General features: G+C 42.5%; 1 protein-coding gene across 1 annotated transcript in view; it reads right to left on the bottom strand.

Moving 5' to 3' along the window:
• The window catches only part of ZNF185 (zinc finger protein 185 with LIM domain), a 150,285-nt gene that overhangs the window by 39,180 nt on the left and 83,567 nt on the right, over positions 1-27,538 (bottom strand). Inside the window, exons 15-24 of the mRNA XM_038748610.1 lie at positions 26,196-26,276; positions 24,313-24,393; positions 21,950-22,033; positions 20,223-20,303; positions 15,324-15,428; positions 12,999-13,097; positions 9,740-9,844; positions 8,144-8,233; positions 6,600-6,716; positions 2,478-2,573 (exon numbers count right to left, since the gene is read on the bottom strand). Coding sequence (XP_038604538.1) covers positions 2,478-2,573; positions 6,600-6,716; positions 8,144-8,233; positions 9,740-9,844; positions 12,999-13,097; positions 15,324-15,428; positions 20,223-20,303; positions 21,950-22,033; positions 24,313-24,393; positions 26,196-26,276 — 939 coding nt within the window. The remainder of the gene's footprint in view (positions 1-2,477; positions 2,574-6,599; positions 6,717-8,143; positions 8,234-9,739; positions 9,845-12,998; positions 13,098-15,323; positions 15,429-20,222; positions 20,304-21,949; positions 22,034-24,312; positions 24,394-26,195; positions 26,277-27,538) is intronic.

Here is a 27,538-nt window from a genome sequence, read left to right as displayed (position 1 = left end):
TTTTACTTGTACATTTCTATTCTATTTATTTTATTTTGTTAGTATGTTTGGTTTTGTTCTCTGTCTCCCCCTTTTAGACTGTGAGCCCACTGTTGGGTAGGGACTGTCTCTATATGTTGCCAATTTGTACTTCCCAAGCGCTTAGTACAGTGCTCTGCACATAGTAAGCGCTCAATAAATACGATTGATGATGATGATATATGTATATATGTATGCATATATATGCATGCATGTATGCACACACATATACATGCATACATGTATACATATGTGCATATGTATATATGTGTGTGTGCATGCATATATACACATATGCTTGTATATGCATACATGTATATATATATGTGTGTGTGTATATGTGTATGCATGTGTATATGTATGCATGTATATATGTGTGCATGTGTGCATGTATATATGCATGTATTTGTGTGTATTCATGTATATATGTGTGTATACATGCACCTCCTCTCCATCCCCCCATCTTACCTCCTTCCCTTCCCCACAGCACCTGTATATATGTATATATGTTTGTACATATTTATTACTCTATTTATTTACTTATTTATTTTACTTGTACATATCTATTCCATTTATTTAATTTTGTTAGTATGTTTGGTTTTGTTCTCTGTCTCCCCCTTTTAGACTGTGAGCCCGCTGTTGGGTAGGGACTGTCTCTATATGTTGCCAACTTGTACTTCCCAGGCGCTTAGTACAGTGCTCTGTACACAGTAAGTGCTCAATAAATACGATTGACTGATTGATTGATTGATTGATCAAAGGAAAAAAATGGTCTGGAGGGTGGTTCTGACGAACAGTCCGGAGAACAAGCCCAGAAATGGAAATTTGGACCCAGAACGGTTCTTCGGACCATGGTGCTGGTCCTTTCGAAGAAGCAGCGTGGCGTAGTGGACAGAGCATGAGCCTGGGATTCAGGTCATGGGTTCTGTTCCCGACTCTGCCACTTCTCTGCTGTGTGACCGTGGGCAAGTCACTTAACTTCTCTGTGCCTCAGTTATCTCATCTGTAAAATGGGGATTGAGCCACTGAGCTCCACATGGAAGCAGCGTGGGGGGATAAGCGAAGCAGTGTGGCTTAGTGGAAAGAGCCCGGGCTTTGGAGTCAGAGATCATGAGTTCAAACCCCGGCTCTGCCAATTGTCAGCTGTGTGACTTTGGGCAAGGCACTTCACTTCTCTGTGCCTCAGTACCTCATCTGTAAAATGGGAATTAAGACTGTGAGCCCCTCATGGGACAACCTGATCACCTTGTAACCTCCCCAGTGCTTAGAACGGTGCTTTGCACATAGTAAGTACTTAATAAATGCCATTATTATTATTATTTTTACATGGGAAAAGGGACTGTGTCCAACCCTATTTGCTTGTATCCGCCTCAGGGCTTAGTACTGTGCCTGGCACATAGTAAGGGCTTAACAAATACCACAATTCTTCTTCTTCTTATTATTATTATTCAAAGCTCTCTGTCAGAAGCAGTGTGGCCTAATAGATGGAATATGGGCCTGAGAGTCAGAAGGACCTGGGTTCTAATCCCAGCTCTGCCACCTATCTGCTGTGTGACCTTGGACAAGTCACTTCACTTCTCTGGGCCTCGGTTACCTCATCTGGAAAATAATAATGATGGCATTTGTTAAGCACTTACTATGTGCAAAGCACTGTTCTAAGCACTGGGGAGGTTACAAGGTGATCAGGTTGTCCCATGGGGTGCTCACAGTTTTAATCCCCATTTTACAGATGAAGTAACTGAGGCCCAGAGAAGTAAAGTGACTTGCCCAAAGTCACACAGCTGACAGTTGGCGGAGCTGGGATTTGAACCCATGACCTCTGACTCCAAAGCCCAGGCTCTTTCCACTGAGCCACGCTGCTTCCCCATGGAAAATGGGAATTAAGACTTTGAGACCCATGTGGGATAGGGACTGTGCCCAAACTGATTAACTCGTATCTACCCCAGTGCTTAAAACAGTACTTGACACATAGTAAGCACTTAAAAAATACCATCATTTTTATCATTTTTAGTAGCATACAACAGTGAGGGGAGAGGGAATGGGAGGGGCTGTGGACAAGTTCATAGGAAGTATTTTCTTACAGTCTTGCTTGACATGTCAAAGGATAATTGACATTTGGCTGGAAAAAAGCAATATTTCCAGCCCTTGTCATCTTTTTTAGCTAGAAAAATAAATCTAGAAAGGTAAATGACCCACCCAGGACTAGCAGGAGTCAGCTCCTCTCTCCCTTATCCCCCCCAATTCCCCAGGAGTCACTTTCCCGACATTATTCATTTTCCTTGATTTAGGAATACAAACACGAAACGGTGCCGCAGAGTTCACGAGCTTTCCTTGAGCGGGGCGTTCCAAAAGGAAAATCAGAAATGCGTTCTGAGAAGTGGTTAAGAAAGCGTTTGGACGGGAGGGCAACGGGAACCAGCCCGGCAGTGAAAGGGAGATGGAGCCTTTGGATCCCTTACTTTGCCAAATTCCAGTAAGGTTCTCTGTGCTCTCCAACGGGAGAGTGGTCGCGGCGGGTCTCGGTGACACAGCTTTCTCTGTAGTGCAAATCAGACCTGTCAAGGGTGAACAGAAACCCATGAAGACCATTAAAATCAGATAAACGTACTTCAAGCGATGGAAGGAATTTGTTCCCATTCTTAAAGTTCCTTATCTGAATCAGAGGTAGGTAGACTACATACCCAGATATAAATATTCCCACTTTCGGCCCTTACGATTGGATAAATATTCTTCAAACAATGGAAGGAATTTGTTTCCATTCTTAGAGTTAATCATCTGAGACAGGGGTAGGTAGAACGTATCCATAGACACAACTGTTCCACCTTCCTCGAGTAGCACTTGCATATGTCTTTAAAACTCTTGCTTTCTTCTGCCTGTAGCTTACATTTAGTGTCTACCTCCTTCCCTGGATTGTAAGCTTCTTGAGGGCAGGGATCATGTCTACTAACTTTATTAAATTCCCCCAAGCCCTTTGTACTGTGTCTTCCACGTAGTAAACTCCAAATAAATATGATAGCAAATGAACAAAATATCGAAATATTGCAGTCCACCTCCTCCAAGAGGCCTTCCCTAAGCCCTCATTTCCTCATTGCCTCTCATCATCATCATCATCATCAATCGTATTTATTGAGCGCTTACTATGTGCAGAGCACTGTACTAAGCGCTTGGGAAGTACAAATTGGCAACATAATTTGCCAACATAATTATGACACATAATTGGCAACATAATCCTCTCTACTTGTTTTGTTTTGCTGTCTGTCTCCCTCTTCTAGACTGTGAGCCAGTTGTTGGGCAGAGATTGTCTCTGTTGCCAAACTGTATTTTCCAATCGCTTAGTACAGTGCTCCGCACACAGTAAGCGCTCAATAAATACGATTGAATGAATGAATTTCCTCTGCTCCCCCTCCCTTCTGCATCACCCTGATTTGCTCCCTTTATTCACCCCACCTTCCTCAGCCCCACACCACACATCCATAATTTATTTATTTATATTAATTCCTGTCTCCCTACCCCAGTGCTTAAAACAGTACTTGACACATAGTAAGCGCTTAAAAAATACCATCATTTTTATCAGTATTAGTAGCATACAACAGTAAGGGGAGAGGGAACGGGAGGGGCTGTGGACAAGTTCATAGGAAGTTTTTTCTTACAGTCTTGCTTGACGTGTCAAAGGATAATTGACATTTGGCTAGAAAAAAGCAATATTTCCTGCCCTTGTCATCTTTTTTAGCTAGAAAAATAAATCTAGGAAGGTAAATGACACTCCCAGGACTAGCTGGAGTAAGCTCACTGTGGGCAAGGAACTTGTCTACCGACTTGTTATATTGTACTCTCCCAAGCACTTAGGACAGTGCTCTGCACTTGGTAAGTGTTCAATAAGTACAACTGATTGAGCGATTGATGGATTGCTTGTAGTTGTAGTGGACTCTAAGTCCCAGGCCTGATCTGAGCATGTCCATATGGAGCCACTTGCCACGCTACGTATATTCTAACCGAGACGGCAAATTGGCCTGATTGTTTTTGGTGTCGGTGGTTAACTCACAGCCCAGGTCAGCTGTGATCAAACATGGCTGAGATAAGCCAAGGACCATTACTCCACCACTGCAGTTAAGGGGGGCAAATTCATTTCAGATTGGAGAGAGAGAAGGCAGCATGTTTTAGACACATCTTTTAGACTGTGAGCCCACTGTAGGGTAGGGACTGTCACTATATGTTGCCAATTTGTACTTCCCAAGCGCTTAGTACAGTGCTCTGCACATAGTAAGCGCTCAATAAATACGATTGATGATGATGATGATGTGTGTGTTTGTCGGGGTTGGATGGGGTGGTTAGTCAGTGCTGAGAGAGTAGAAGGGAAATAGGGAAACAAAAGGATGGAGAATATGGATGGAGAAATCAAAACGAAACCGAGGAGGCAGGGAAGAAGGAAAAAACCAGTAGAGGACTGGACTTGGATTTGTACCCTCTATTCCCACCCATCCCCATTCCGACAACACTTGCATGCAAATCTGTAATTCATAATAATAATAATAATTTGTTTGAATGTCTGTGTCCCCTTTCCGACTGTAAGCTCCCTGTGGGAAGGGAACGCCTTTTAGACTGTGAGCCCACTGTTGGGTAGGGACTGTCTCTATATGATGCCAACTTGTATTTCCCAAGCGCTTAGTACAGTGCTCTGCACAGTAAGCGCTCAATAAATACGATTGATTGATTGATATTTATCAACTCTTATATTGTACTCTCCCAAGCACTTAGCTCGGTGTTCTGCCACTAATAATTGCTCAATGAATACGATTGATTCATTCATTCATTCAATCATATTTATTGAGCGCTTACTTTGTGCAGAGCACTGTACTAAGTGCTTGAGAAGTCCAAGTTGGCAACATATAGAGACGGTCCCTACCCAACAGCGGGTTCACAGTCTAGAAGGGGGAGACAGACAACAAAACAAAACATATTAACAAAATAAAGTAAATAGAATAAATATGTATAGAATAAATATGTACAAGTAAAATAGAGTAATAAATATGTACAAACGTATATACATATATACAGGTATATATAGAGTCATATATATAACACACACGCACATATATATATATTCATTCATTTAATCGTATTTATTGAGCGCTTACTGTGTGCAGAGCACTGCACTAAGCGCTTGGGAAGTACAAGTTGAGTGCTTACTGTGTGTGGAGCGCCGTACCGGCAGCTTGGGAAAGGGCAGCAGGGCCTATTGGATGGAGCCAGGGCTTGGGGGTCAGGAGGACCTGGATTCTAATCCCCGATCCGCCACATATAATACTACTACTACTACTACTACTAATAATAATAATAATAATAATAATGATTGATGGATTGATTGAGGACAGAGGGGCAGGATGCAGGGAAGGAGGGAGGGATGCCATCAACCATATAAGTACTAACTGGGTTCTTTCCACATGCAGCACACTGGATTAGGGAACATATAAGCAGCGTGACTCAGTGGAAAGAGCCCGGGCTTGGGGGTCAGAGGTCATGGGTTCTAATCCCGGATCTGCCACTTGTCAGCGGTGTGACTTTGGGCAAGTCACTTAACTTCTCTGTGCCTCAGTTCCCTCATCTGTAAAATGGGGATTAAGACTGTGAGCCCCATGCGGGACAACCTGATTACCTTTTATCCCCCCCACCCCGTGCTTAGAACAGTGCTTGGCACGTCTTCTAGACTGTGAGCCCACTCTTCTAGACTGTGAGCCCACTGTTGGGTAGGGACCGTCTCTATATGTTGCCAACTTGTACTTCCCAAGCGCTTAGTACAGTGCTCTGCACACAGTAAGTGCTCAATAAATACGATTGAATGAATAGTAAGCGCTTAAATGCCATTATTATTATTATAGAAGTAAAAGACATGATTCTTGCCCTCAAAAGGTTTACAACCTAATGAGTCAATCTTCAGAATGCTGAATTCATTTGGGGAGATGTCAGATGAATTTGCTGAAATATTTGGTTGTCAATCACTACTTTGCTTTACACATTAAGTTTATTCTATACAATAGTGGCATTCTAAAGCCACATGAAATATATTACACCCTAAAATATGATGCCTGGTGGAGTGAATATATATATATAGTGTATATATGTTTGTTCGTATTTATTATTCTATTTATTTATTTTACTTGTACATATCTATTCTATTTATTTTATTTTGTTAATATGCTTTGTTTTGTTCTCTGTCTCCCCCTTCTAGACTGTGAGCCCACTGTTGGGTAGGGACCGTCTCTATATGTTGCCAACTTGTACTTCCCAAGTGCTTAGTACAGTGCTCTGCACACAGTAAGCACTCAATAAATACAATTGATTGATTGATTGATTGTGAATGGAGAAAGGGAGTTTTAGAGGTCTGACACCAAACCTGAACACAGTGTAAGGTGAGGAGGGCAATTCTGTAGACTACGCTTATTATGGGCAGGGAACGTGTCTGCTAATTCTGTTGTATTGTACTCTCCCAAGTGCTTAGGACAGTGTTCTGCACATAGTAGTGTTCAATAAATACCATTGATGGATTGATTAATTAACTGTAGAAGAGCAAAAACAAGTCTTACCTTGTGCCATGGAGTTCATCCTTTTCTACCGTTCTAGAACTCTCAGAACCGGTTTCTCTGTTACTACTGATTTCTCTGTTACTCGTGATGTTTGTATCACTGTAATTTGGGATAGACCTGGTTGGGGGAAATAAATTAAAAAAAAAAAGTTCAGGCTCCCGGGTAATCATCAGAGAGCAGTGTCCTGCTCCTGCAGATAATAATTTTTCTCTATTCCTTCCAACAAGCATCAGCTCCTTTAACACTACTGGTGTTAAAATAAAATGCATATTATTCTCCAAACAAAGCCTGACGTATATAAGCCATCAAAATATTTATGGATTGCACCACGGATCTAGTATCAAAAAGAAATCAGTCTGAAGCCAAAGAAAATCAGGCAGGGGATTAATTAAAGCTCTCCTCCACATTTCCCTATTTTGTTCGGTTTTCAAGGGAGTGTGTGTTTGTAGGGGAACTCTACTGGCAGGTCTGCCAGATGATTCAGGTAAAAGACTGAGTAACCTGGATAATTGTGACTGTGTGGATCTCACACAGTCACATGCCTGCTGTGTGACCTTGGGTAAGTCACATAACTTCTCTGAGCCTCAGTTACCTCATCTGTAAAATGGGGATTAAGACTGTGAGCCCCCCGTGGGACAACCTGATCACCTTGTATCCCCCCAGCGCTTAGAACAGTGCTTTGTTCATAGTAAGTGCTTAACAATATCCATTATTGTTATTATTGTTATGATCTCACCTGAACATAAAGACAAATACTTGTGTTCCTTCTTAGTCTGGGATTTGGGGAATGATAAAAAGGGATAAGCAAGACCAGGAAAAGAAAGAGAATCTAATCTAACCTTTGTGGATAGGACTAATGCAAAGCTTTCTGGCTGGTGATTTTTTTTGCAGACCCAAAAGCTATTTAATCTATCTGAATCCATGACCATCAGTTCTCCTGTAATGCAGGAGCTGCATTCCCTCAGAACTGGACGTGCAGGAGAAATTGTATTTGTAGTGTTTTCATTCTGACTGATGCCATCACATGCATACGTGCAGAGAAGCAGCGTGCCTCATGGCTTGGGAGTCAGAAGGATCTGGGTTCTAATCCTGGCTCCACCACTTGTCTACGGTGTGACTTGTGGAAGTCACTTCTGTTCTCTGTGCGTTAGTTACCTCATCTGGAAAATGGGATTAAGACTATGAGTCCCATGCGGGACAGGGACTGTGTCCAACCTGACAACCTTGTCTCTGTTCTAGCGCTTAGTACTTTTCCTGGCTCATAATAAGTACTTGACAAATACCCTAACGAACAAAACAAAACAAAATAAAATCCGCTTCTTCTAGTCTCCCTTCACGGTTTATCCAGATAGCTGCGCTTTATTAGACAAACAGTCCCTATTCATTCAGTTGTATTTATTGAGCGTTTACTGAATAGAGAGCACTGTACTAAGAGCTTGGAAAGTACAATCCTAGTTCTCCAATAATGTTCTAATCCATCATACACAGGGAAAACCGGAAAACCTGCCTGCCCCTCATTCCCTAGTTTAGACGCCAGTACGTACCCCTTTCGAGGGTTACTTTCGACCTCATCCAGGTCTTCATTCTGGGATCCCGTGGAGCCATGGTTACTGTCTGTAGACCAAGTGCTTGACCTGTCACGGAAAGACAGTCGCTTTGAGAATCAGAATTAGAGTCTGGATGTTTCAAGGTGAGTTTTGATAAATGTTTAGGCCACGCTTTCCCACTCTTCCAAAACCTCTGCATCAGACAGAAACTCCTTACGATCAACTTTAAAGCAATCACCTTGCCCCCTCCTCCTTACCTCACTACTCTCCTACCACAGTCCAGTCTACACACTCCACTCCTCCTCTCTGTTCTCTCCCAAGGAAACTTTCCCCGCTTCAGAATTCACCTCCCCACATTTTCATCCTTAATAATGATATTTGTTAACTGCTTACTGTGTGCTAGAACCGTACTAGGCACTACGGTAGATACAAGATAATTGGGTTGGACACAGTCCCCATCCCATATGGGGTTCACAGTTGTAAATTCCATTTTACGGTTGAGGGAACCGAGATACAGAGAAGTTAAGTTCCTTGCTCAATGACACACAGCAGGTAAGTGGTGGAGCGGGGATTAGAACCCATGTCCTTCTGAATCCCAATCCCGTGCTCTCTCCACTAAGCCGTGCTGCTTCTACAAACGGGGAACATTACCTCTCTACTGGACTCTTTCAGTCTCCCACATTGGAGGTGTGCGCTCTAAAATACTTCTGGATCTTGGCTCATGTTAAATTCATTTCTTCCTTATAATTTAGAAATTCATTTGCAGAACAGAGAAATTCGATAATGAGCATCCAGACAGGAGGTTGACTTGAGGGTTACTGGGAGTTGGCTAATTAATATTAGTGACCCAGATTTCTTCCCTACGGCAGATGCTGATGATTGCTAATTATCACTGAATATAACTATTCAGCAACATAAACTGCATTCTGGTTAGATTTGACTTCCCTTTTGTTGACATATTTTAATGCTCCAGAGCATATTTGAAGACACAGGCAGCAGAGGCAGAGAATAATTTGCAGGTAACTGGAGAAATTTTAGTTAAATTTGCTCTGCTCTTCAAGGTATTCAGGTGAATGCTACAGATGAATAGTCAATACTAAATAAAATCCCAGTCACAATTAAGGTAATTTATGCTAACTGGCTGCAATAGGAACACTGGATATAATGTTCTGTGTTGTAAGCAAGTCATCTGAGTGATGTTATTCCAAAATAGGTGAGGATGCAGAATTTTGTGGGCAGCAGAGGATGAAAATTGTATTTGTCTTTAAGGAACCCCACAGCATCTTTAAACACCTTGACACCACCTTTCAAGCCCTCAAGCATTGCTGAAATGAAGTAATATTGGCTTCGCCACTTGTCTGCTGTGTGACCTTGGACAAGTCACTTCATTTCTCTGTGCCTTAGTTAGCTCAACTGTAAAATTGATGAAGACGTGAGCCCTATGCAGGATAGGGGACTTGTCCAAACCGATTACCTTATATCTACCCCAGTGCTTAGTACAGTGCCTGGCAAATGTTAAGTGCTTACTAAGTACCATAAAAAATACCATAATGAAAAGAAGTAGCTATGATTGTCTGGTTTCCATCACAGTACCTGTCCACGTCAGGGTAAGCGTCCTTGAGGTCTACTTCACTTGGCATTTCTCCTCTGGTCTCTCTGGTTCTAGGGACCGTATTTTCTTCAGAGCCCTGGGCTGGCCTAACAAGAGAGAAAATTGTTATTAATAAGTTTATCACCCCTGCCCCCCACATTGCCTGTGCTCATACAATACTGTGAATTCCAAGCACCTTAGAGGTCATTATAAAATATTTTCATTGATCTTTATAGCAACTCTGCATGGCATGAAGGAGACTGCAGGTCCTCCTTTGCTACTTAGAAGCCCCGAGGATGTGGGGTTAGGGGGTTGGGAGGAAGAGGAGGAGGAGGGAAAGAAGGAGGAGGTGGAGGAGAAAGAATGGAAGCACTGTGGCCAAGTGGAAAGAGCATGCACCTGGGAGTTGGAGGACCTGATTTCTAATCCTGGCCTACTGGGTGACCTAGGGCAAGTCACTTAGGTTCTCTGTGCCTCAACTTCCTCATCTGTTAAAGGGAGATAATAATAATAATATTGATGGCATTTATTAAGCGCTTTCTAGGTGTAAAGCACTGTTCTAAGCACTGGGGAGGTTACAAGGTGATCAGGTTGTCCCACGGGGGGCTCACAGTCTTAATCCCCATCGTTTTACAGATGAGGTCACTGAGGCACAGAGAAGTTAAATGAGTTGCCCAAAATCACACATCTGACAAGTGGCAGAGCCGGGATTTGAACCCATGACCTCTGACTTCAAAGCCCATGCTCTTTCCACTGTTCTCCCCCTCACTCAGACTGTGAGCCCCATATAGAACAGGGACTGGATTTGACCAGATTATTTTATATCTACCTCAGCACTTTGTAGAGTGTTTGACGCTTAGAGAGCCCTTAATAAATACCACCATCATCATCGTATTTATTGATCGCTTACTGTGTGCCAAGCACTGTACTAAGCACTGGGAGAGAATACCCAGCTGTGAATTAGACACAGTCCCTGTCCCTCAGGGGGCTCACAAATCTAAGAATATAAGTGGGGAGAAGGGACTGGAGACAGACTTAGAGAAGTAGTGTAGCCTAGTGGAAATAATAATATAATAATAATGGCATTTGTTAAGCGCTTTCTATATGCAAAGCACGGTTCTAAGCACTAGGGAGGATACAAGGTGATCAGGTTGTCCCACGTGGGGCTCACAGTCTTAATCCCCATTTTACAGATAAGGGAACTGAGGCTCAGAGAAGTTAAGTGACTTGCCCAAAGTCACACAGCTGACAAGCGGCAGAGCCGGGATTAGAGCCCATGACCTCTGACTCCCCCTCGTCCCCCTCTCCATCCCCCCCATTTTAACTCCTTCCCTTCCCCACAGCAGCTGTATATATGTATATATGTTTGTACATATTTATCACTCTACTTATTTATTTATTTATTTTACCTGTACATATCTATTCTATTTATTTTATTTTGTTAGTATGTTTGGTTTTGTTCTCTGTCTCCCCCTTTTAGACTGTGAGCCCACTGTTGGGTAGGGACTGTCTCTAGATGTTGCCAACTTGTCAACTTGTACTTCCCAAGCACTTAGTACAGTGCTCTGCACACAGTAAGTGCTCAGTAAATACGATTGATTGATTGATTGATTGACTCCCAAGCCCGGGCTCTTTCCACTGAGCCACGTGGGCCTGAGAGCCAGAAGACCTGGGTTCTAATCCCAGCTCTGCCAGTTGCTTGCTGTGTGACCTCGGGCAAGTCACTTCACTTCTCTGGGCCTCAGTTTCCTCGTCTGTAAAACGGGGATTAAATCCTCCTCCTTCCTACCTCAACTGTGAGCCCCATGCGAGACGGGGATTGTGTTCAAATGGATAACCTCGCATCGCCCCCAGAGTTTTGAACAGCGTTTGGCACATAGTAAGGACTTAACAAATATCGTTACTCTCATTATCATCGTCATTATCAACGTCCTGGCTCATCGGGAATGATTGAAACACAACGCAGACAAAGACACAAAACAAGAACAAAAATCAACAGAGTACTGAGGCTAGAGGAGCAGAATTCCAGGCTTCTTGGGGCTCAGTTTGGAATTCATCTAGAGCCACAGCAACCCAAGCAGCAGTCCTCATCTTTCCTGGGTTTTGCGGAGTCTTCCTCTACGGGGGCTGTTCTCTTTCCCAGCAGGTTGGTAGAAGACAGAGCGGGATGGAGTCTCGCAGAGGAACGGGGCAGACTTACTTCAGTCTGGTTTGGGGGTGGTGGCTTGTCAGGACCAGTGCCTGAAAAGCTTTTTAATACTGTGCTTACATTATCATCATCATCAATCGTATTTATTGAGCGCTTACTATGTGCAGAGCACTGTACTAAGCACTTGGGAAGTACAAATTGGCATCATCTAGAGACAGTCCCTACCCAACAGTGGGCTCACAGTCTAAAAGGGGGAGACAGAGAACAAAACCAAACATACTAGCAAAATAAAATAAATAGAATAGATATGTACAAGTAAAATAAATAAATAAATAAATAGAGTAATAAATATGTACAAACATATATACATATATACAGGTGCTGTGGGGAAGGGAAGGAAATTAGCAAATTTGGGGTTATTCAGGCTCGATTATCTGGATACTTTACATGAACGGACTCCCTTCTAGACTGTGAGCCCGTTGTTGGGTAGGGACCGTCTCTATATGTTACCAACTTGTACTTCCCAAGCGCTTAGTACAGTGCTCTGCACACAGTAAGCGCTCAATAAATACGACTGACTGGCTGAATGAATCTTCACTGGAGAAAAACCAGACTCTCTGCTCCATTGGTCAGAGTGGTGACTCCAGCTGTAATAATAATAATAATAATAATGGCATTTATTAAGTGCTTACTATGTGCAAAGCACTGTTCTAAGCACTGGGGAGGTTACAAGGTGATCGGTTGCCCCACGGCGGGCTCACAGTCTTCATCCCCATTTGACAGATGAGGTCACTGAGGCACAGAGAAGCGCTTAGAACGGTGCTCTGCACATAGTAAGTGCTTAACAAATGCCATCATCATCATTAAGTGACTTGCCCAGAGTCACACAGCTGACAATTGGCGGAGCAGGATTTGAACCCATGACCTCCGACTCCAAAATCCGTGCTCTTTTCCACTGAGCCACGCTGCTGCATTGATTATTTAGTAAGGTGGGTGTGTGCTTTGGGATCTTATTTAGCTGGATAATCTGCCAAAGAATCACTCACTGTGAAGCTGAGTTTATCACCAATTTTCCCAGACTGATCTGTCTTCATTCATTCCAACCCAGTTACCTTTTAGGAGCAAATCCAGCCTCCTCTTTTGGTCCGGAGAGTTCATCTTGATTCTCCCGTGTAACTTCAGTACTTTCTCGAGTCTGGGAGTTTGACCTGCTGGTAAAGGAGTCACAAGAATTAGCATATCTACTAAGGTGAATTGCATGGAAACTTGAAAATAAAAATATTACACTGTTCTAAGTGGGAGAGTACAATACAACAGAATTAGCGAACACGTTCCCTGTCTCTCCCCTTGCCCATAATGATCTTATAATAGTCGTAATGCTATTTGTTAAGTGCTTACTATGTGCTGAGCACCATACTAAGCACTGGGGTAGACACAAGCAAATTAGGTTGGACGCAGTCTCTGTCCCATGTGGGGCTCACCATCTCGCTCCTCATTTTATAGATGGGGTAACTGAGGGCAGAGAAGTGAAGTGACTTGCCCAAGGTCACACAGCAGACGTGGTGGGGCTGGGATTAGAACCCTTGACCGCCTAATTCCCCGGCCCATGCTCTAACCACTAGCCCATGCTGCTTGTCAATGGCTTCTTAGAGTAGCCACTGTGTTGCCAGACACATTCACAATCCAAAGAGAAAGATAAAGATGATTTGTCACAATTCAGACTAGAAATACAATTTATCTTTAAGAATGCTAGTTTGGACTCTAGGATACAGGGCAATCAATCTGTTTTATAATAATAATAATAATAATAATAATAATGGCATTTATTAAGTGCTTACTATGTGCAAAGCACCCCCTCTCCCCCTCCCCCCATCCCCCCCGCCTTACCTCCTTCCCTTTCCCACAGCACCTGTATATATGTTTGTATGTATTTATTACACTATTTATTTTATTTGTACATATTTATTCTATTTATTTTATTTTGTTAATATGTTTTGTTTTGTTCTCCGTCTCCCCCTTCTAGACTGTGAGTCCACTGCTGGGTAGGGACCATCTCCATATGTTGCCAACTTGTACTTGTGATGCCAATTTGTACTTCCCAAGCGCTTAGTACAGTGCTCTGCACATAGTAAGCGCTCAATAAATACGATTGATTGATTGATTGTACTTCCCAAGCACTTAGTACAGTGCTCTGCACACAGTGAGCGCTCAATAAATACAATTGAATGAGTGAGTGAATGAATGAATGAATGTTCTAAGAGCTGGGGAGGTTACAAGGTGATCAGGTTGTCCCACAGGGGGCTCACAGTCTTCATCCCCATTTTACAGATGAGGTAACTGAGGCCCAGAGAAGTGAAGTGACTTGCCCAAAGTCACACAGCTGACAATTGGCGGGGGCCGAGATTTGAACCCATGACCTTTGACTCCAAAGCCCGGGCTCTTTCCACTGAGCCTCGCTGCTTCTCTATAACTGCTTCTTTTATAACTTCCATGAGTCCCTCGATTGACCCAAGAGTAGAGAAGCAGCGTGGCTTAGTGGCCAGAGCCCGGGCTTGGGAGTCAGAGGGTGTGGGTTCTAATCCTGACTTCACCACTTAGCAGCTGTGTGACTTTGGGCAAGTCACCTCACTTCTCTATGCCTCAGTTACCTCATCTGTAAAATGGGGATTAAGACTGTGAGCCCTATCTGGGACAACCTGTTAACCTTGTATCTCCCCCAGCTCTTAGAACAGTGCTTGGCACATAGTAAGCGCCTTACAAATACCATCATCATCATCATTATTATTATTATTACTGATCTGTGATGGACAGCTGATGCCCGAGGACATTGGCAGTCCTGCCTGTCACCCCAGTAGTTTTGTATATTTGCAGAGAATCTAAAAATGTCATTATGTGCTCACTATTAGTTTTAATTTGTTGCTGAATTGTACTTCCCTAGCACTTAGTACAGTGCTCTGCACACAGTAAGTGCTCAATAAATACGATTGGCCCTTTCTGAATGAATGAATGAATCAAACCACTTTTTTCAGAGTTGATAAGAAATAAAATGCACTGATTCCAAGTTCATCTCTTCTCCTTGATCTTGCCTCCCTCATCCCTCACTCAGCCCCTTAGTGCTTCTGTATGTAGCTATAATTTATTCATTTGCATTGATGTCTTTCTCCCCCTCTAGACTATTAGCTTGTTGTGGGCAGGGAATGTATTCTACCAACTCTGTTATACTGTTATGTTGTACTCTCCCAAGCACTTGGTAAGCAATCGATAAATACAATTGATTGATGGACTGACTTGCCTTTTGAAACATGGGTGAGTAATGAAATCCCACAAGAACATTCCATAAAAGGGAGAATAAAGTAAAACCCGGGTCCTGAATAGTTCAAAAGCTGGATAATTGAGAATTGGCAATTAATAAAAAAACACCCAGGAAGTCTTTTTACCTCTTCTGACTTATCTCAGGGGAGATAACAATACGGGGGATTTCTACTTTTTGATCCGGTGGTGTTGTCCTCCAAGCAGGAGTGGGAGTTTCTTCTCTCTTTTCACTAAGGAGGAAGAAAAGAAATAGGGACTCATCACATAGGGTTAAAATCATTATTACCAACCCCATAAGTTTTTATAAAGCACCTGCTTCAGACAGACCGTAACGCCATAATATTGTGTTCTGGAGAAGGTAAGGGAAAGATAGAAGACTCTGACCTCTTTGAGTTAAAAAAAATAATCCAATGATCCAAAATATTTTAACAAAAAATAATTGGAGAATTGCCTCTTCTTTCTTAATAATGAAAATAATTATGGTATTTGTTGAGTGCTTACTATTTGCCAAACATTGTTCTAAGCGGTAGGACAGATAAAAGCAGAGAAGCAGCGTGGCTCAGTGGAAAGAGCATGGGCTTTGGAGTCAGAGGTCATGGGTTCAAATCCCGGCCCTGCCAATTAGCTGTGTGACTTTGGGCAAGTCACTTCACTTCTCTGGGCCTCAGTTCCCTCATCTGTAAAATAGGGATGAAGACTGTGAGCCCCCCGTGGGACAACCTGATCACCTTGTAACCTCCCCAGCGCTTAGAACAGTGCTTTGTACATGATAAGTGAGACTGTGAGTCCTCTGTTGGGTAGGGACCATCTCTATATGTTAGAGAAGCAGCGTGGCTCAGTGGAAAGAGCCTGGGCTTTGGAGTCAGAGGTCATGGGTTCAAACCCCGGCTCTGCCAATTGTCAGCTGTGTGACTCTGGGCAAGTCAATTAACATCTCTGTGCCACAGTTACCTCATCTGTATAATGGGGATTAAAACTTTGAGCCCCCCGTGGGACAACCTGATCACCTTGTAACCTCCCCAGCGCTTAGAACAGTTTTTTGCACATAGTAAGCCCTTAATAAATGCCATTATTATTATTATTATCATTATTATTATTATTATTATTATAAAAGGTAATCAGGTTGTCCCATGAAGGGCTCACAGTCTTAATCCCCATTTTACAGATGAGGTAACTGAGGCAGAGAGAAGTTAAGTGGCTTGCCCAAGGTGACACAGCAGACAAGTGGCAGAGCCGGAATTAGATCCCACATTCTCCAACTCCTAAGCCTGTGCTCTTTCCCCTAAACCACAAGGCTTCTTGTAGAAACTCTCTCTTTCTCTTTCTCTGTCTCTCTCTCTCTCTATATTTTAACATATAGAGTAGACTCTCTCTCACTCTCTCTCTCTCTCTTTTAACGTATAGAGCCCCTTCCACCCCCAACAGCTTGCTTTTCCTGTCAGATCTATCGTCTCTGTTGGTGAGATTCCGTGCATACGGCTTATTGAAAAGATAGATATTTTCCTAGCAGTTTCTTACATACTTATTAAATGTAAAGTCCCTTTTTTGCTATGCTATCCTATTTGCTCACTGCATCGCCTGGTTTTGCTTTTGATTCTTCCCCCTTTGAATCACAATCTTCCCAAAGCTCTGCCCCATTCTGTCAGGCGGGTCTGTCGAATGCTGCTTAATCCATCAGTTTGCAACCACCAACAGCTTTGGCAGTTGAGCTTTCCTGACTATTTAAAACATTTCTCCTGTACTCTTAAGTATTCTCTCACACTGTTCAGGTCAGTAAACTCTAATCCAATCTCCTGACATGTCCTACCCAAGAAACAGTGCTGCGATGAACATTGATTTGCGGTGGACGGAGTGAAAGAATGCATTCTTAGACCTTGCGTCTGTGATACTATCTTGCTTTGGATGTTAAGTATCACAGGTGGGAGATGCCAGGGAATTTGGTGTAATCCCTAGACTGTAAACTCACTGTGAGCGGGGAATGTGTCTACCAACTCGTTGTACTCTACTCTTCTAAGGGCTTAGTACAGTCCTCTCCGCACACAGTAAGCGTTCAATAAATACCATTGATCGATCGAGATCTACTGAATGTCTAGGATTTATGGTCATTAAGAAGGTTGAATGCTACAACTGCACTTGACTGATTCTTTAATTTCTTGGTCTACCTGGGCATTTTTGGACAGTTTGTGTCTTTCAGTCATGAACCACTATCAAAAATCTTTGATTATGTGAAGGGTTGAACAGCTACAGAATAGTGCCCACTGTTGGGTAGGGACTGTCTCTATATGTTGCCAACTTGTACTTCCCAAGCGCTTAGTACAGTGTTCTGCACACAGTAAGCGCTCAATAAATATGATTAATTGATTGATTGATAATACAGAATTTTCCATCTTCTTCTGGCCAAAATGCTTTGCAGGTCCTTACTCCACACTTCTCTTTGGGGTGAATATTTTCAGAACCCAGGTTGACATATCTACCAGCTCTTGGGTGACAAATTTAAGATTCATTCATTCATTCAATCATATTTATTGAGTGCTTACTGTGTGCAGAGCACTGTACTAAGATCTTTTGATGACACTGAATTGGATGTGTTTTCCAAAGTTTTTAAAACATTTTTCATCACCAGTTTGTCCCTTTACCCTAGTGACTTCAAGTATGACAGTATAGAATAGGTTGCTATTCTATCCTTTGCTATTCTACCCTATTTGCCCTCAATGAATCTATTACACAACCCTAATTCACCCTGTTGGATCCAAAGCCCCTTCAAAGAGGAACACATTCCTCATTTGAATAAAGCCCCTTTATAAATAAAGCTTTCCCAGACTGAGCCCCTTCCTTCCTCTCCCCCTCGTCCCCCTCTCCATCCCCCCCATCTTACCTCCTTCCCTTCCCCACAGCACCTGTATATATGTATATATGTTTGTACATATTTATTACTCTATTTATTTATTTATTTTATTGGTGCATATCCATTCTATTTATTTTATTTTGTTAGTATGTTTGGTTTTGTTCTCTGTCTCCCCATTTTAGACTGTGAGCCCACTGTTGGGTAGGGACTGTCTCTGTATGTTGCCAATTTGTACTTCCCAAGCGCTTAGTACAGTGCTCTGCACATAGTAAGCGCTCAATAAATACGATTGATGATGATGATGATGATTTGAACCTAATTTCTCCTATCGGCTTGGGCCTGGGAATGTTCTGGAGAGGGACAAAACAAGAAGAGGAAATGACAAGAAAGGCTGTTATGTTGATTTCAATGGATACTACACTGAGGGCTTTTAAATGTCAAGAATTATGAAAAGGATCCCTGGAAACCCAAGAGGGGCATAATAAGAAGGTGGAAAATTGTCCATGTTCACTCGTTAAGTTGAGAGACTTTTATTTTCCTTTCCATTCTTTCTGAAGAAGTGCCACTCAAAGTCATCTGAAGGAAGGTCCAGGGTTCCGGACAAGTTACGCTGTAAATGGACAAGCGTCAAGGCCAGCAGAGAGGGAAGACTAGAGATTGTGACTTCTTGTCAATAGAAAAGCAGCATGGCTCAGTGGAAAGAGCACGGGCTTTGGGGTCATGGGTTCGAATCCCGGCTCTGCCAATTGTCAGCTGTGTGACTTTGGGCAAGTCACTTCACTTCTCTGTGCCCCAGTTCCCTCATCTGTAAAATGGGGATGAAGACTGTGAGCCCCCCATGGGACAACCTGATCTCCTTGTAACCTCCCCAGCGCTTAGAACAGTGCTTTGCAGATAGTAAGTGCTTAATAAATGCCATTATTATTATAATAGAAAAGTTGATCCCTTAAGGAGGCTTCCTTCCTTCTTAGAGAAGCAACGTGGTCTAGTGGAAAGAGCGCAGGATTGGGAGTCAGAGGACCTGGGTTCTAATCCCAGCTCTCGCACTTGCTTGCTGGGTGACCTTAGGGCTTTGTTTTGTTGTCTGTCTCCCCCTTCTAGACTGTGAGCCCGTTATTGCGTAGGGACGGTCTCTATATATTGCCAACTTGTACTTCCCAAGCGCTTAGTACAGTGCTCTGCACACAGGAAGCACTCAATAAATACGACTGAATGAATGAATGAATTTAACTTCTCAGTTCCTTATCTGCAAATTGGGGTTCAATACCTGTTCTCCCTCATATTTAGACTGAGGACCCCATGTAGGTCAGGGATGTAGCCGACGTTATTGTCTTATATCTATCCCAGCCTAGTCCAGTGCTTTGGACGTGGTAAGCGCTTAACAAATACTACAGTTATTGTTTCTATTGTTATTTCTCCTTTCCTCTCACTGAGCCATTAGTTCCAGAACCAAACTTGCTCCATATGGGGAAGTTTTGGTGCTTGCTTCCTGGGTGGGCAGGGCTTAGAACAGTGCTTCACACCTAGTAAGCGCTTAACAAATTCTATCATCATTATTATTATTATTATGACAATCATTCTGAACTCACCTTGATGCTTTTGAGACCTTGGCCACCACTCTACCCCCCTGTAGGATTGCAAGTCAATCAGTCGTATTTAATGAGTGTTTACTGTGTGAAGAGCACTGTACTAAATGCTTGGGAGAGGATGGTTGTGGGTTCTAATCCAGCCTCTGCCCCTTGTCAGCCTGGGTGACTTTGGGCAAGTCACTTAGCTTCTCTGTGCCTCAGTTACCTTATTTGTAAAATGGGGATTAAGACTGTGAGCCCCAAATGGGATTACCTGATTACCTTGTATCTACCCCAGCCCTTAGAGCAGTGCTTGGCACATAGTAAGTGCTTAATAAATACCATAATTATTATTATAACAGACATATTCCCTGTCCACAATGAGCTTACCTTCTAGAGTTAATACACTTAGATGCTCTGAATTTTGCAAGTGAGGTAACAGAGGCACAGGGAAGTGAAGTGACTTGTCCAAGGCCACACAGCAGGCAAGTGGCGCTGCCAGGATTAGAACCCATGACCTTCCGACTCCCAGTCCCATGCCTCCATCTAAAGGTCAAACTGATTGTGATGGGCACCTCCCACCGGGAAATAAAACCAGTTTTCAGCCTTACCTTCTGCCTGGGGAGCTGGCTTTTGGCTCCTCTTCATTCCGGGGTTGTGGCTCAGGGCTCTTTTCGATTCTCCCAACGCTGCTAAAATTATTTTAAGAAGTGGTTTCCTTTAGTAGAAAAGCTAAAGATGCAAGTTTTGTTTGCTATGGGCTCCTAGGGGGAGACAAGACTGGCTCCTATAGCCACTTATAGCCAATGTAAGTGAAAAAGGAGCGTATACAAACTGGTTCAAATGAAAGCAAGACTCTCTTACTCCCAGACCCGAGCTCTTTCCAGTAAACTGCAGTTCTGCCCATGGAAAGCCCAGAAAACCACCTTGTTAATTATGTCACACAGGTGTTATTAATTATATTAGACTGTGAGCCCACTGTTGGGTAGGGACTGTCTCTATATGTTGCCAATTTGTACTTCCCAAGCGCTTAGTACAGTGCTCTGCACACAGTAAGCACTCAATAAATACGATTGATGATGATGATGATATGGGGAACAAGACTCTTAGACTATAAACTCATTGAGGGAAGGGAACATATCTTCCAACTCTCTTATATTGTACTCTTCCAAGCACATAATACAGTAGTCTGCACGTAGTAAGCACTCAATAAATGCCACTGATGGATTGGTCTTTCCCCAGAACTCTGTACAGTGTTTCTTACATTGTATGTGCTTAATAAGTGTTATGCCAACTTGTACTTCCCAAGCGCTTAGTACAGTGCTCTGCACCCAGTAAGTGCTCGATAAATACGATTGATTGATTGATTATAAGTGAAGGGAAGCAGCGTGGCTCAGTGGAAAGAGCCCGGGCTTTGGAGTCAGAGGTCATGGGTTCAAATCCCAGCTCCGCCAATTGTCGGCTGTGTGACTTTGGACAAGTCACTTAACTTCTCTGGGCCTCAGTTCCCTCATGTGTAAAATGGGGATTAAGATTGTGAACCTTAGATTCTTTTAGAATCTAAAAGATTTAAGATTTTAGATTCACAGTCTTTTAGACTGTGAGCCCACTGTTGGGTAGGGACTGTCTCTATATGTTGCCAATTTGTACTTCCCAAGCGCTTAGTACAGTGCTCTGCACATAGTAAGCGCTCAATAAATACGATTGATGATGATGATGAACCCCCTGTGGGACAACCTGATCACCTTGTAACCTTCCCAGTGCTTAGAATAGTGCTTTGCACATAGTAAGCGCTTAATAAATACCAAAATTATTATTATTATTAATCCCAGCTCTGTCAATTGTCAGCTATGTAACTTTGGGCAAGTCACTTAACTTCTCTGTGCCTCAGTTCCCTCATGTGTAAAATGGGGATTAGGATTGTGAACCCCCTGTGGGACAACCTGATCACCCTGTAACCTCCCCAGTGCTTAGACTAGTGCTTTGCACATAGTAAGCACTTAATACATGCCATTATTATTATTATTACTGATTAATGATTGATTTTTGGCTGACTAGTGATTCTGTACCTTCTTCATCACCTCTCTCCCCTGGTACCTGTTTAGCCTGTCAAGTCTATAGTTAGCTAATAATGACGATGGTGATAATAATGATAATAATAATGATAAAAAGTGATGGTACTATTTGTTAAGTGCTTTACTATGTGTCCAGCACTGTACCAAGCATTAGCCCATGTGTGATATTTTCTGGTAAAGTTTAAGTGAAAAGGCAATTATAGAAACCCACTTTCTTGGGTTTGTAGGTAGGCAGAGGAAGAGCCAGTGGATGGCTGACTTACCTTGTACTGGGGGATTGGTTGACTCTAGGCACAATTACATCACTCCAGGAGATCAATTCAGCTTCCTCCTCCTTCTCGTTTTCACTTTTAGGCAAATAAAATAAAGTAAAAATAAACCCGAATGCAGAAGGCTTACCCCATTTTGAGGGAACACACATTTTGACTTCATTTAGAAACCAGCTATTGCCTCGCATACAGTAACTCCTTTCCCTCCTTGCAGAGGATTTATTTTTCTATTATTGGGCATGGGGCACCATTGGAGAGGGGAAAATTTAGATCCAACATCTCCAAAATCTTCCAAGTGGGAGAGAACGTTAAAACATGGAATGGTCTCCTTCCTTGAGCGGGAGCAGAAGCCTCCTGGTTCACGAACTTAAAACTAGACTCCAAGAATGACTTTCGAGTGGAGGATAAAATAGACTAGAAAGAATCTAGAAAGTAGAAAGGGTATGGTAGCACGTCAGCCAGTCAGTCAATGGTATTTATTGAGTACTTACTGTGTGCAGAGCTCGGTACCAAGCGTTGGTAGGTCATCAATCAATCAATCAATCAATCAATCGTATTTATTGAGCACTTACTGTGTGCAGAGCACTGTACTAATCACTTGGCACATTGCTCTGCACGCAGTAAGTGCTCACTAAATGCCACTGATGATGATACATTATGCGCCATGAGAAGTGAAGGAAGGTCTGGTGAGAATTTGGCAGGCCGGTAAACAATTTTGTGCATTTTGTAGCTATGGTGGATCGCAGAATATTCATTCATTCATTCATTCAATGGTATTTATTGAGCGCTTACTGTGTGCAGAGCACTGTACTAAGCGCTTGGGAAGTACAAGTTGGCAACATATAGAGACGGTCCCTACCCAACAGTGGGCTCACAGTCTAGAAGGGGGAGACAGAGAACAAAACAAAATATATTAACAAAATAAAATAAATAGAATAAATATGTACAAATAAAATAAATAGAGTAATAAATACGTACAAACATATATACATGAGTGTCTTAGCACGGCAATATTCAAGGAAGACTTGTTTTGTCAATCAATGGGTTCCTGCCTTTATCTTCATCTTCTATTCTTCTATTCATACACGGGCATACCTGTAATTTATTTATTTATCGTAGTGTTTGTCTCCCCCTTTAGACTGTAAGCTCATTGTGGGCAGGGAATGTGTCTGTTTGTGGTTATAGTGTACTCTCCAAAGCACTTAGTACAGTGCTCTGCACACAATCAGCGCTCAATAAATACGATTGAGTCTTAGCGTGTCTTAGCACGGCAATATTCAAGGAAGACTTGTTTTGTCAACCAATGGGTTCCTGCCTTTATCTTCATCTTCTATTCTTCTAATCGTATACAGGCATATCTGTAATTTATTTATTAATAGTAGTGTTTGTCTCCCCCTTTAGACTGTAAGCTCATTGTGGGCAGGGAATGTGTCTGTTTGAGGTTATAGTGTACTCTCCAAAGCACTTAGTACAGTGCTCTGCACACAATAAGCGCTCAATAAATACGATTGAGTCTTAGCGTGTCTTAGCACAGCAATATTCAAGGAAGACTTGTTTTGTCAACCAATGGGTTTCTGCCTTTATCTTCATCTTCTATTCTTCTAATCATATACAGGAATATCTGTAATTTATTTATTAATAGTAGTGTTTGTCTCCCCCTTTAGACTGTAAGCTCATTGTGGGCAGGGAATGTGTCTGTTTGTGGTTATAGTGTACTCTCCAAAGCGCTTAGTACAGTGCTCTGCACACAATAAGCGCTCAATAAATACGATTGAATGAATGAATGAATCAATCAATCGTATTTATTGAGCCCTTACTATGTGCAGAGCACTGTACTAAGAGCTTGGGAAGCACAAACTGGCAACATATAGAGACAGTCCCTACCCAACAGTGGGCTCACAGTCTAAAAGGGGGAGACAGAGAACAAAACCAAACATACTAACAAAATAAAATAAAATAAAATAAAATAAAAATAATGAAAGGCATTTTCTTTTTCCCTTCCTGCAAAAATTTCTGGGGTGCTATTTTCCTGAGGTGGGCCAGTCTTGGGGTTTCTCACAAACATGCACATTTTAGTTAATAGCGCTTCACGCCCTACAATAATTAATTGCACATTAAATAATTGCAATAAACGTGCAATTATTTATATTAATGTTTGTCTCCCCCTCTAGACGGTAAGCTTGTTGTGGGCAGGGAATGTATCTGTTTATTGCTATATTATACTCTCTTGAACGCTTAGTACGGTGTGGTGCACACAGTAAGTGCTCAATAAATACTACTGAATGAATGAATGAAATGATCTCCAGTTTCTCCAACTTCATATACAGTTATTTGTGATGGCATTTTGAAAACCTTACCTTTTCTCTGCCGTCTGCGGAGCCCTTGGCTTGGTTTCAGTCCTGGGCTGAGGCTCTGGAGACTTTCTAACAGCTTCCTCTCTGTTAAACAAAGAAATCGAGGATGGGATTTAAAAATAACACCGCTCACAATGTGGTCCAATACGGATGTGACGGAATTAGTTACAATTCTTGGTTTGGCCAACAGCGGCAAGTCAGGCTCAGATTTCCCAGAAGAACACCGGTCTTTGAATCAAAAGGAAAAGGATGGATTTTTTTTTTTTTAGGAAGGGAGTCACTGAAGTTTCTTTTAATATCTGATTCCCCCAATCCTAAATCCAACTTTGTGTGTTGCTTAACAATGAAAACAATATTCTAATTCAGTGCATTTCAACAGCGGATGTTTTCTGGGGAACTCAAGTATTTCACATATATTATCTTTGTTTTCCAGTGAGGTAGGTGAGGAGCGGGATTTTACCTTTTAGCCAAGGAGAAAATTGGAGCCCAGCAATCAATTACCCTTTTTATGGTACTTGTTAAGCGCTCACTATGTGCCAGGCACTGTACTAAGCACAGAGGTAGATATAAGCTAATTAGGTTGGACACGGCCCTGTCCCACACGAGGCTCACAGTCTAGATCGAGTGAGGAAGATTTAATCCCCATTTTACAGATGAGGTAACTGAGGCACAGAGAAGCACAGCGAAGGAATGTGGCCTAGTGGAATGAGCACAGTCCTGGGAGTCAGAGGACTTGGGTTCTAATCCCTGCTCTGCCATTTGCCAGCTGAGTAATCTTGGGTGTCACTTAAATTCTCTGTGCCTCAGTTTCCTGATATGTAAAACGGGGATTAAGACTGTGAGCCTTATGTGGGACAGGGACTGTATCCAACTCAATTATCTTGTAGCCACCCAGCACTTAGAACAGTGTCTGGCACTGTAAAAGTGCTTAACAAGACCATAAAAAAAACCAAACAGAGAAGTGAAGAGATTTGCCCAAGGCCACACAGCAGGCAAAGGGCAGAACTGGGATTAGAACCCAGGTCCCGTGCTTTTTCCACTAGGCCAAACTGTTTCCCAGTTCAAAGATGTACAGATGTTCAGAGAAGCAGCATGGCTCAGTAGAGAGAGCATGGGCTTCGGAGTCAGAGGTCATGGGTTCAAATCCCACCTCTGCCACTTGTCAGCAGTGTGACTTTGGGCAAGTCACTTCACTTCTCTGGGCCTCAGCTCCTTCATCTGTAAAATGGGGATGAAGACTGTGTGCCCCCCGTGGGACAACCTGATCACCTTGTAACCTTCTCAGCACTTAGAACGGTGTTTTGCATATAGTAAGCACTTAATAAATGCCATTATTATTATTATTCTCTGGGCCTCAGCTCCTTCACCTGTAAAACGGGGATTAAGACTGTGAGCCCCCCCGCGGGACAACCTGATCACCCTGTAACCTCCCCAGTGCTTAGAACAGTGCTGTGCACACATTAAGCGCTTAATAAATGCCATCATTATTATTACGTACAGCAAACTAGTGGTGAAAAGGTCAGATCTTTCAGCTCTTCAAATTACCGGGACTTCAGAATGCCTTTGACCAGCATATCATAAATATCCAAAATCACCGGCCAACATTGCCATTAAAAGATCTTCGGAGTGAGGTGAATATCTTTCACAGGGCATGTTCTTGACAACAGATACATTCTGGAAGAGTAGGAGATTTCAGGATTGTACCTGTGGGCTGAAAACACCTCCCCTAGGCTTTTATCATCATCAATCGTATTTATTGAGTGCTTACTGTGTGCAGAGCACTGTACTAAGCGTTTGGGAAGTACAAGTTGGCAACATAGAGAGACGGTCCCTACCCAACAGTGGGCTCACAGTCAGGTGAGACTAGAGGTCCTCTGAAATCTTACCTTTTTTCAGGTGTGGGGATGGCTCTTGGGTTAGATTCAGTCCTGGGCTGTGGCTCCGGAGTTCTGTTCTCTAATTCCTCTCTGAGGAATGAAAAAACCAAAAATTAGGCTAATTTCTCTGCTAAGGCCCTCAGCATCTGATTTACTTCTCCTACATGATTCAGTTCTGGGCAGTTTATCTAAACATCAGCCTTCTTCGGTCAGGAAAAATATATTTGGGTTTTTGGCAGAATGGATTGGTCCGTAGATCCAAACACTGTGGAACATACAATATCTGCACATCATCATCATCATCATCATCAATCGTATTTATTGAGCGCTTACTATGTGCAGAGCACTGTACTAAGCGCTTGGGAAGTACAAATTGGCAACATATAGAGACAGTCCCTACCCAACAGTGGGCTCACAGTCTAAAAGGGTCACAGTCTGACATAAGACTCAGTCCCTGCCTCATAAAGTGGAGGAAACTGAGACAGAGAAGTGAGACCTGTATATATGTATATATGTTTGTACATATTTATTACTCTATTTATTCATTTATTTTACTTGTACATATCTATTCTATTTATTTTAATTTGTTAATATGTTTGGTTTTGTTCTCTGTCTTCCCCTTCCACACTGTGAGCCCACTGTGGGGTAGGGACTGTCTCTATATGTTGCCAACTTGTACTTCCCAAGCACTTAGTACAGTGCTCTGCACACAGTAAGTGCTCAATAAATACGATTGATTGATTGATTGATCCCAAAGAAACTCTCTTAACTGACATTCTTTTCTTCCTGCGATTATGAATGGATTCAAAACTATTTATTTTGTTAGTATGTTTGGTTTTGTTCTCTGTCTCCCCCTTTTTAGACTGTGAGCCCACTGTTGGGTAGGGACTGTCTCTATATGTTGCCAACTTGGACTTCCCAAGCGCTTAGTACAGTGCTCTGCACACAGTAAGCACTCAATAAATACGATTGATTGATTGATTGATCCCAAAGCAACTCTCTTAACTGACATGTTCTTTTCTTCCTGCGATTATGAATGGATTCAAAACTTTCTTGAGAGCAGAAATCAGAGAAAGTCAGAAGGAAACTAAGAAGGCTGGGAAGCAGCGTGGCTTAGTTGAAGGAGAATGGGCCTGGGAGTTAGAGGTCTTGGGTTCTAATTCTGACTCTGCAAATTGCCTGCTGTGTAACCTTGGGCAAGTCACTTCTCCAAGTCTTGGTTACTTTATCGGTAAAATGGGGATTAAGGCTGTGAGCCCCATGTGAGACAGGGACGCTGCCTAAAACAATTTGCTTGTAATAATGATAATAATGGTGGCATTTATTAAGCACTTACTATGTGCAAAGCACTG

The sequence above is a fragment of the Tachyglossus aculeatus genome, chromosome 6 (genome assembly GCF_015852505.1).
Source record: "Tachyglossus aculeatus isolate mTacAcu1 chromosome 6, mTacAcu1.pri, whole genome shotgun sequence".
In the NCBI taxonomy this organism is placed as follows: domain Eukaryota; kingdom Metazoa; phylum Chordata; class Mammalia; order Monotremata; family Tachyglossidae; genus Tachyglossus; species Tachyglossus aculeatus.
This window is presented reverse-complemented; position numbering and strand designations above follow the sequence as displayed.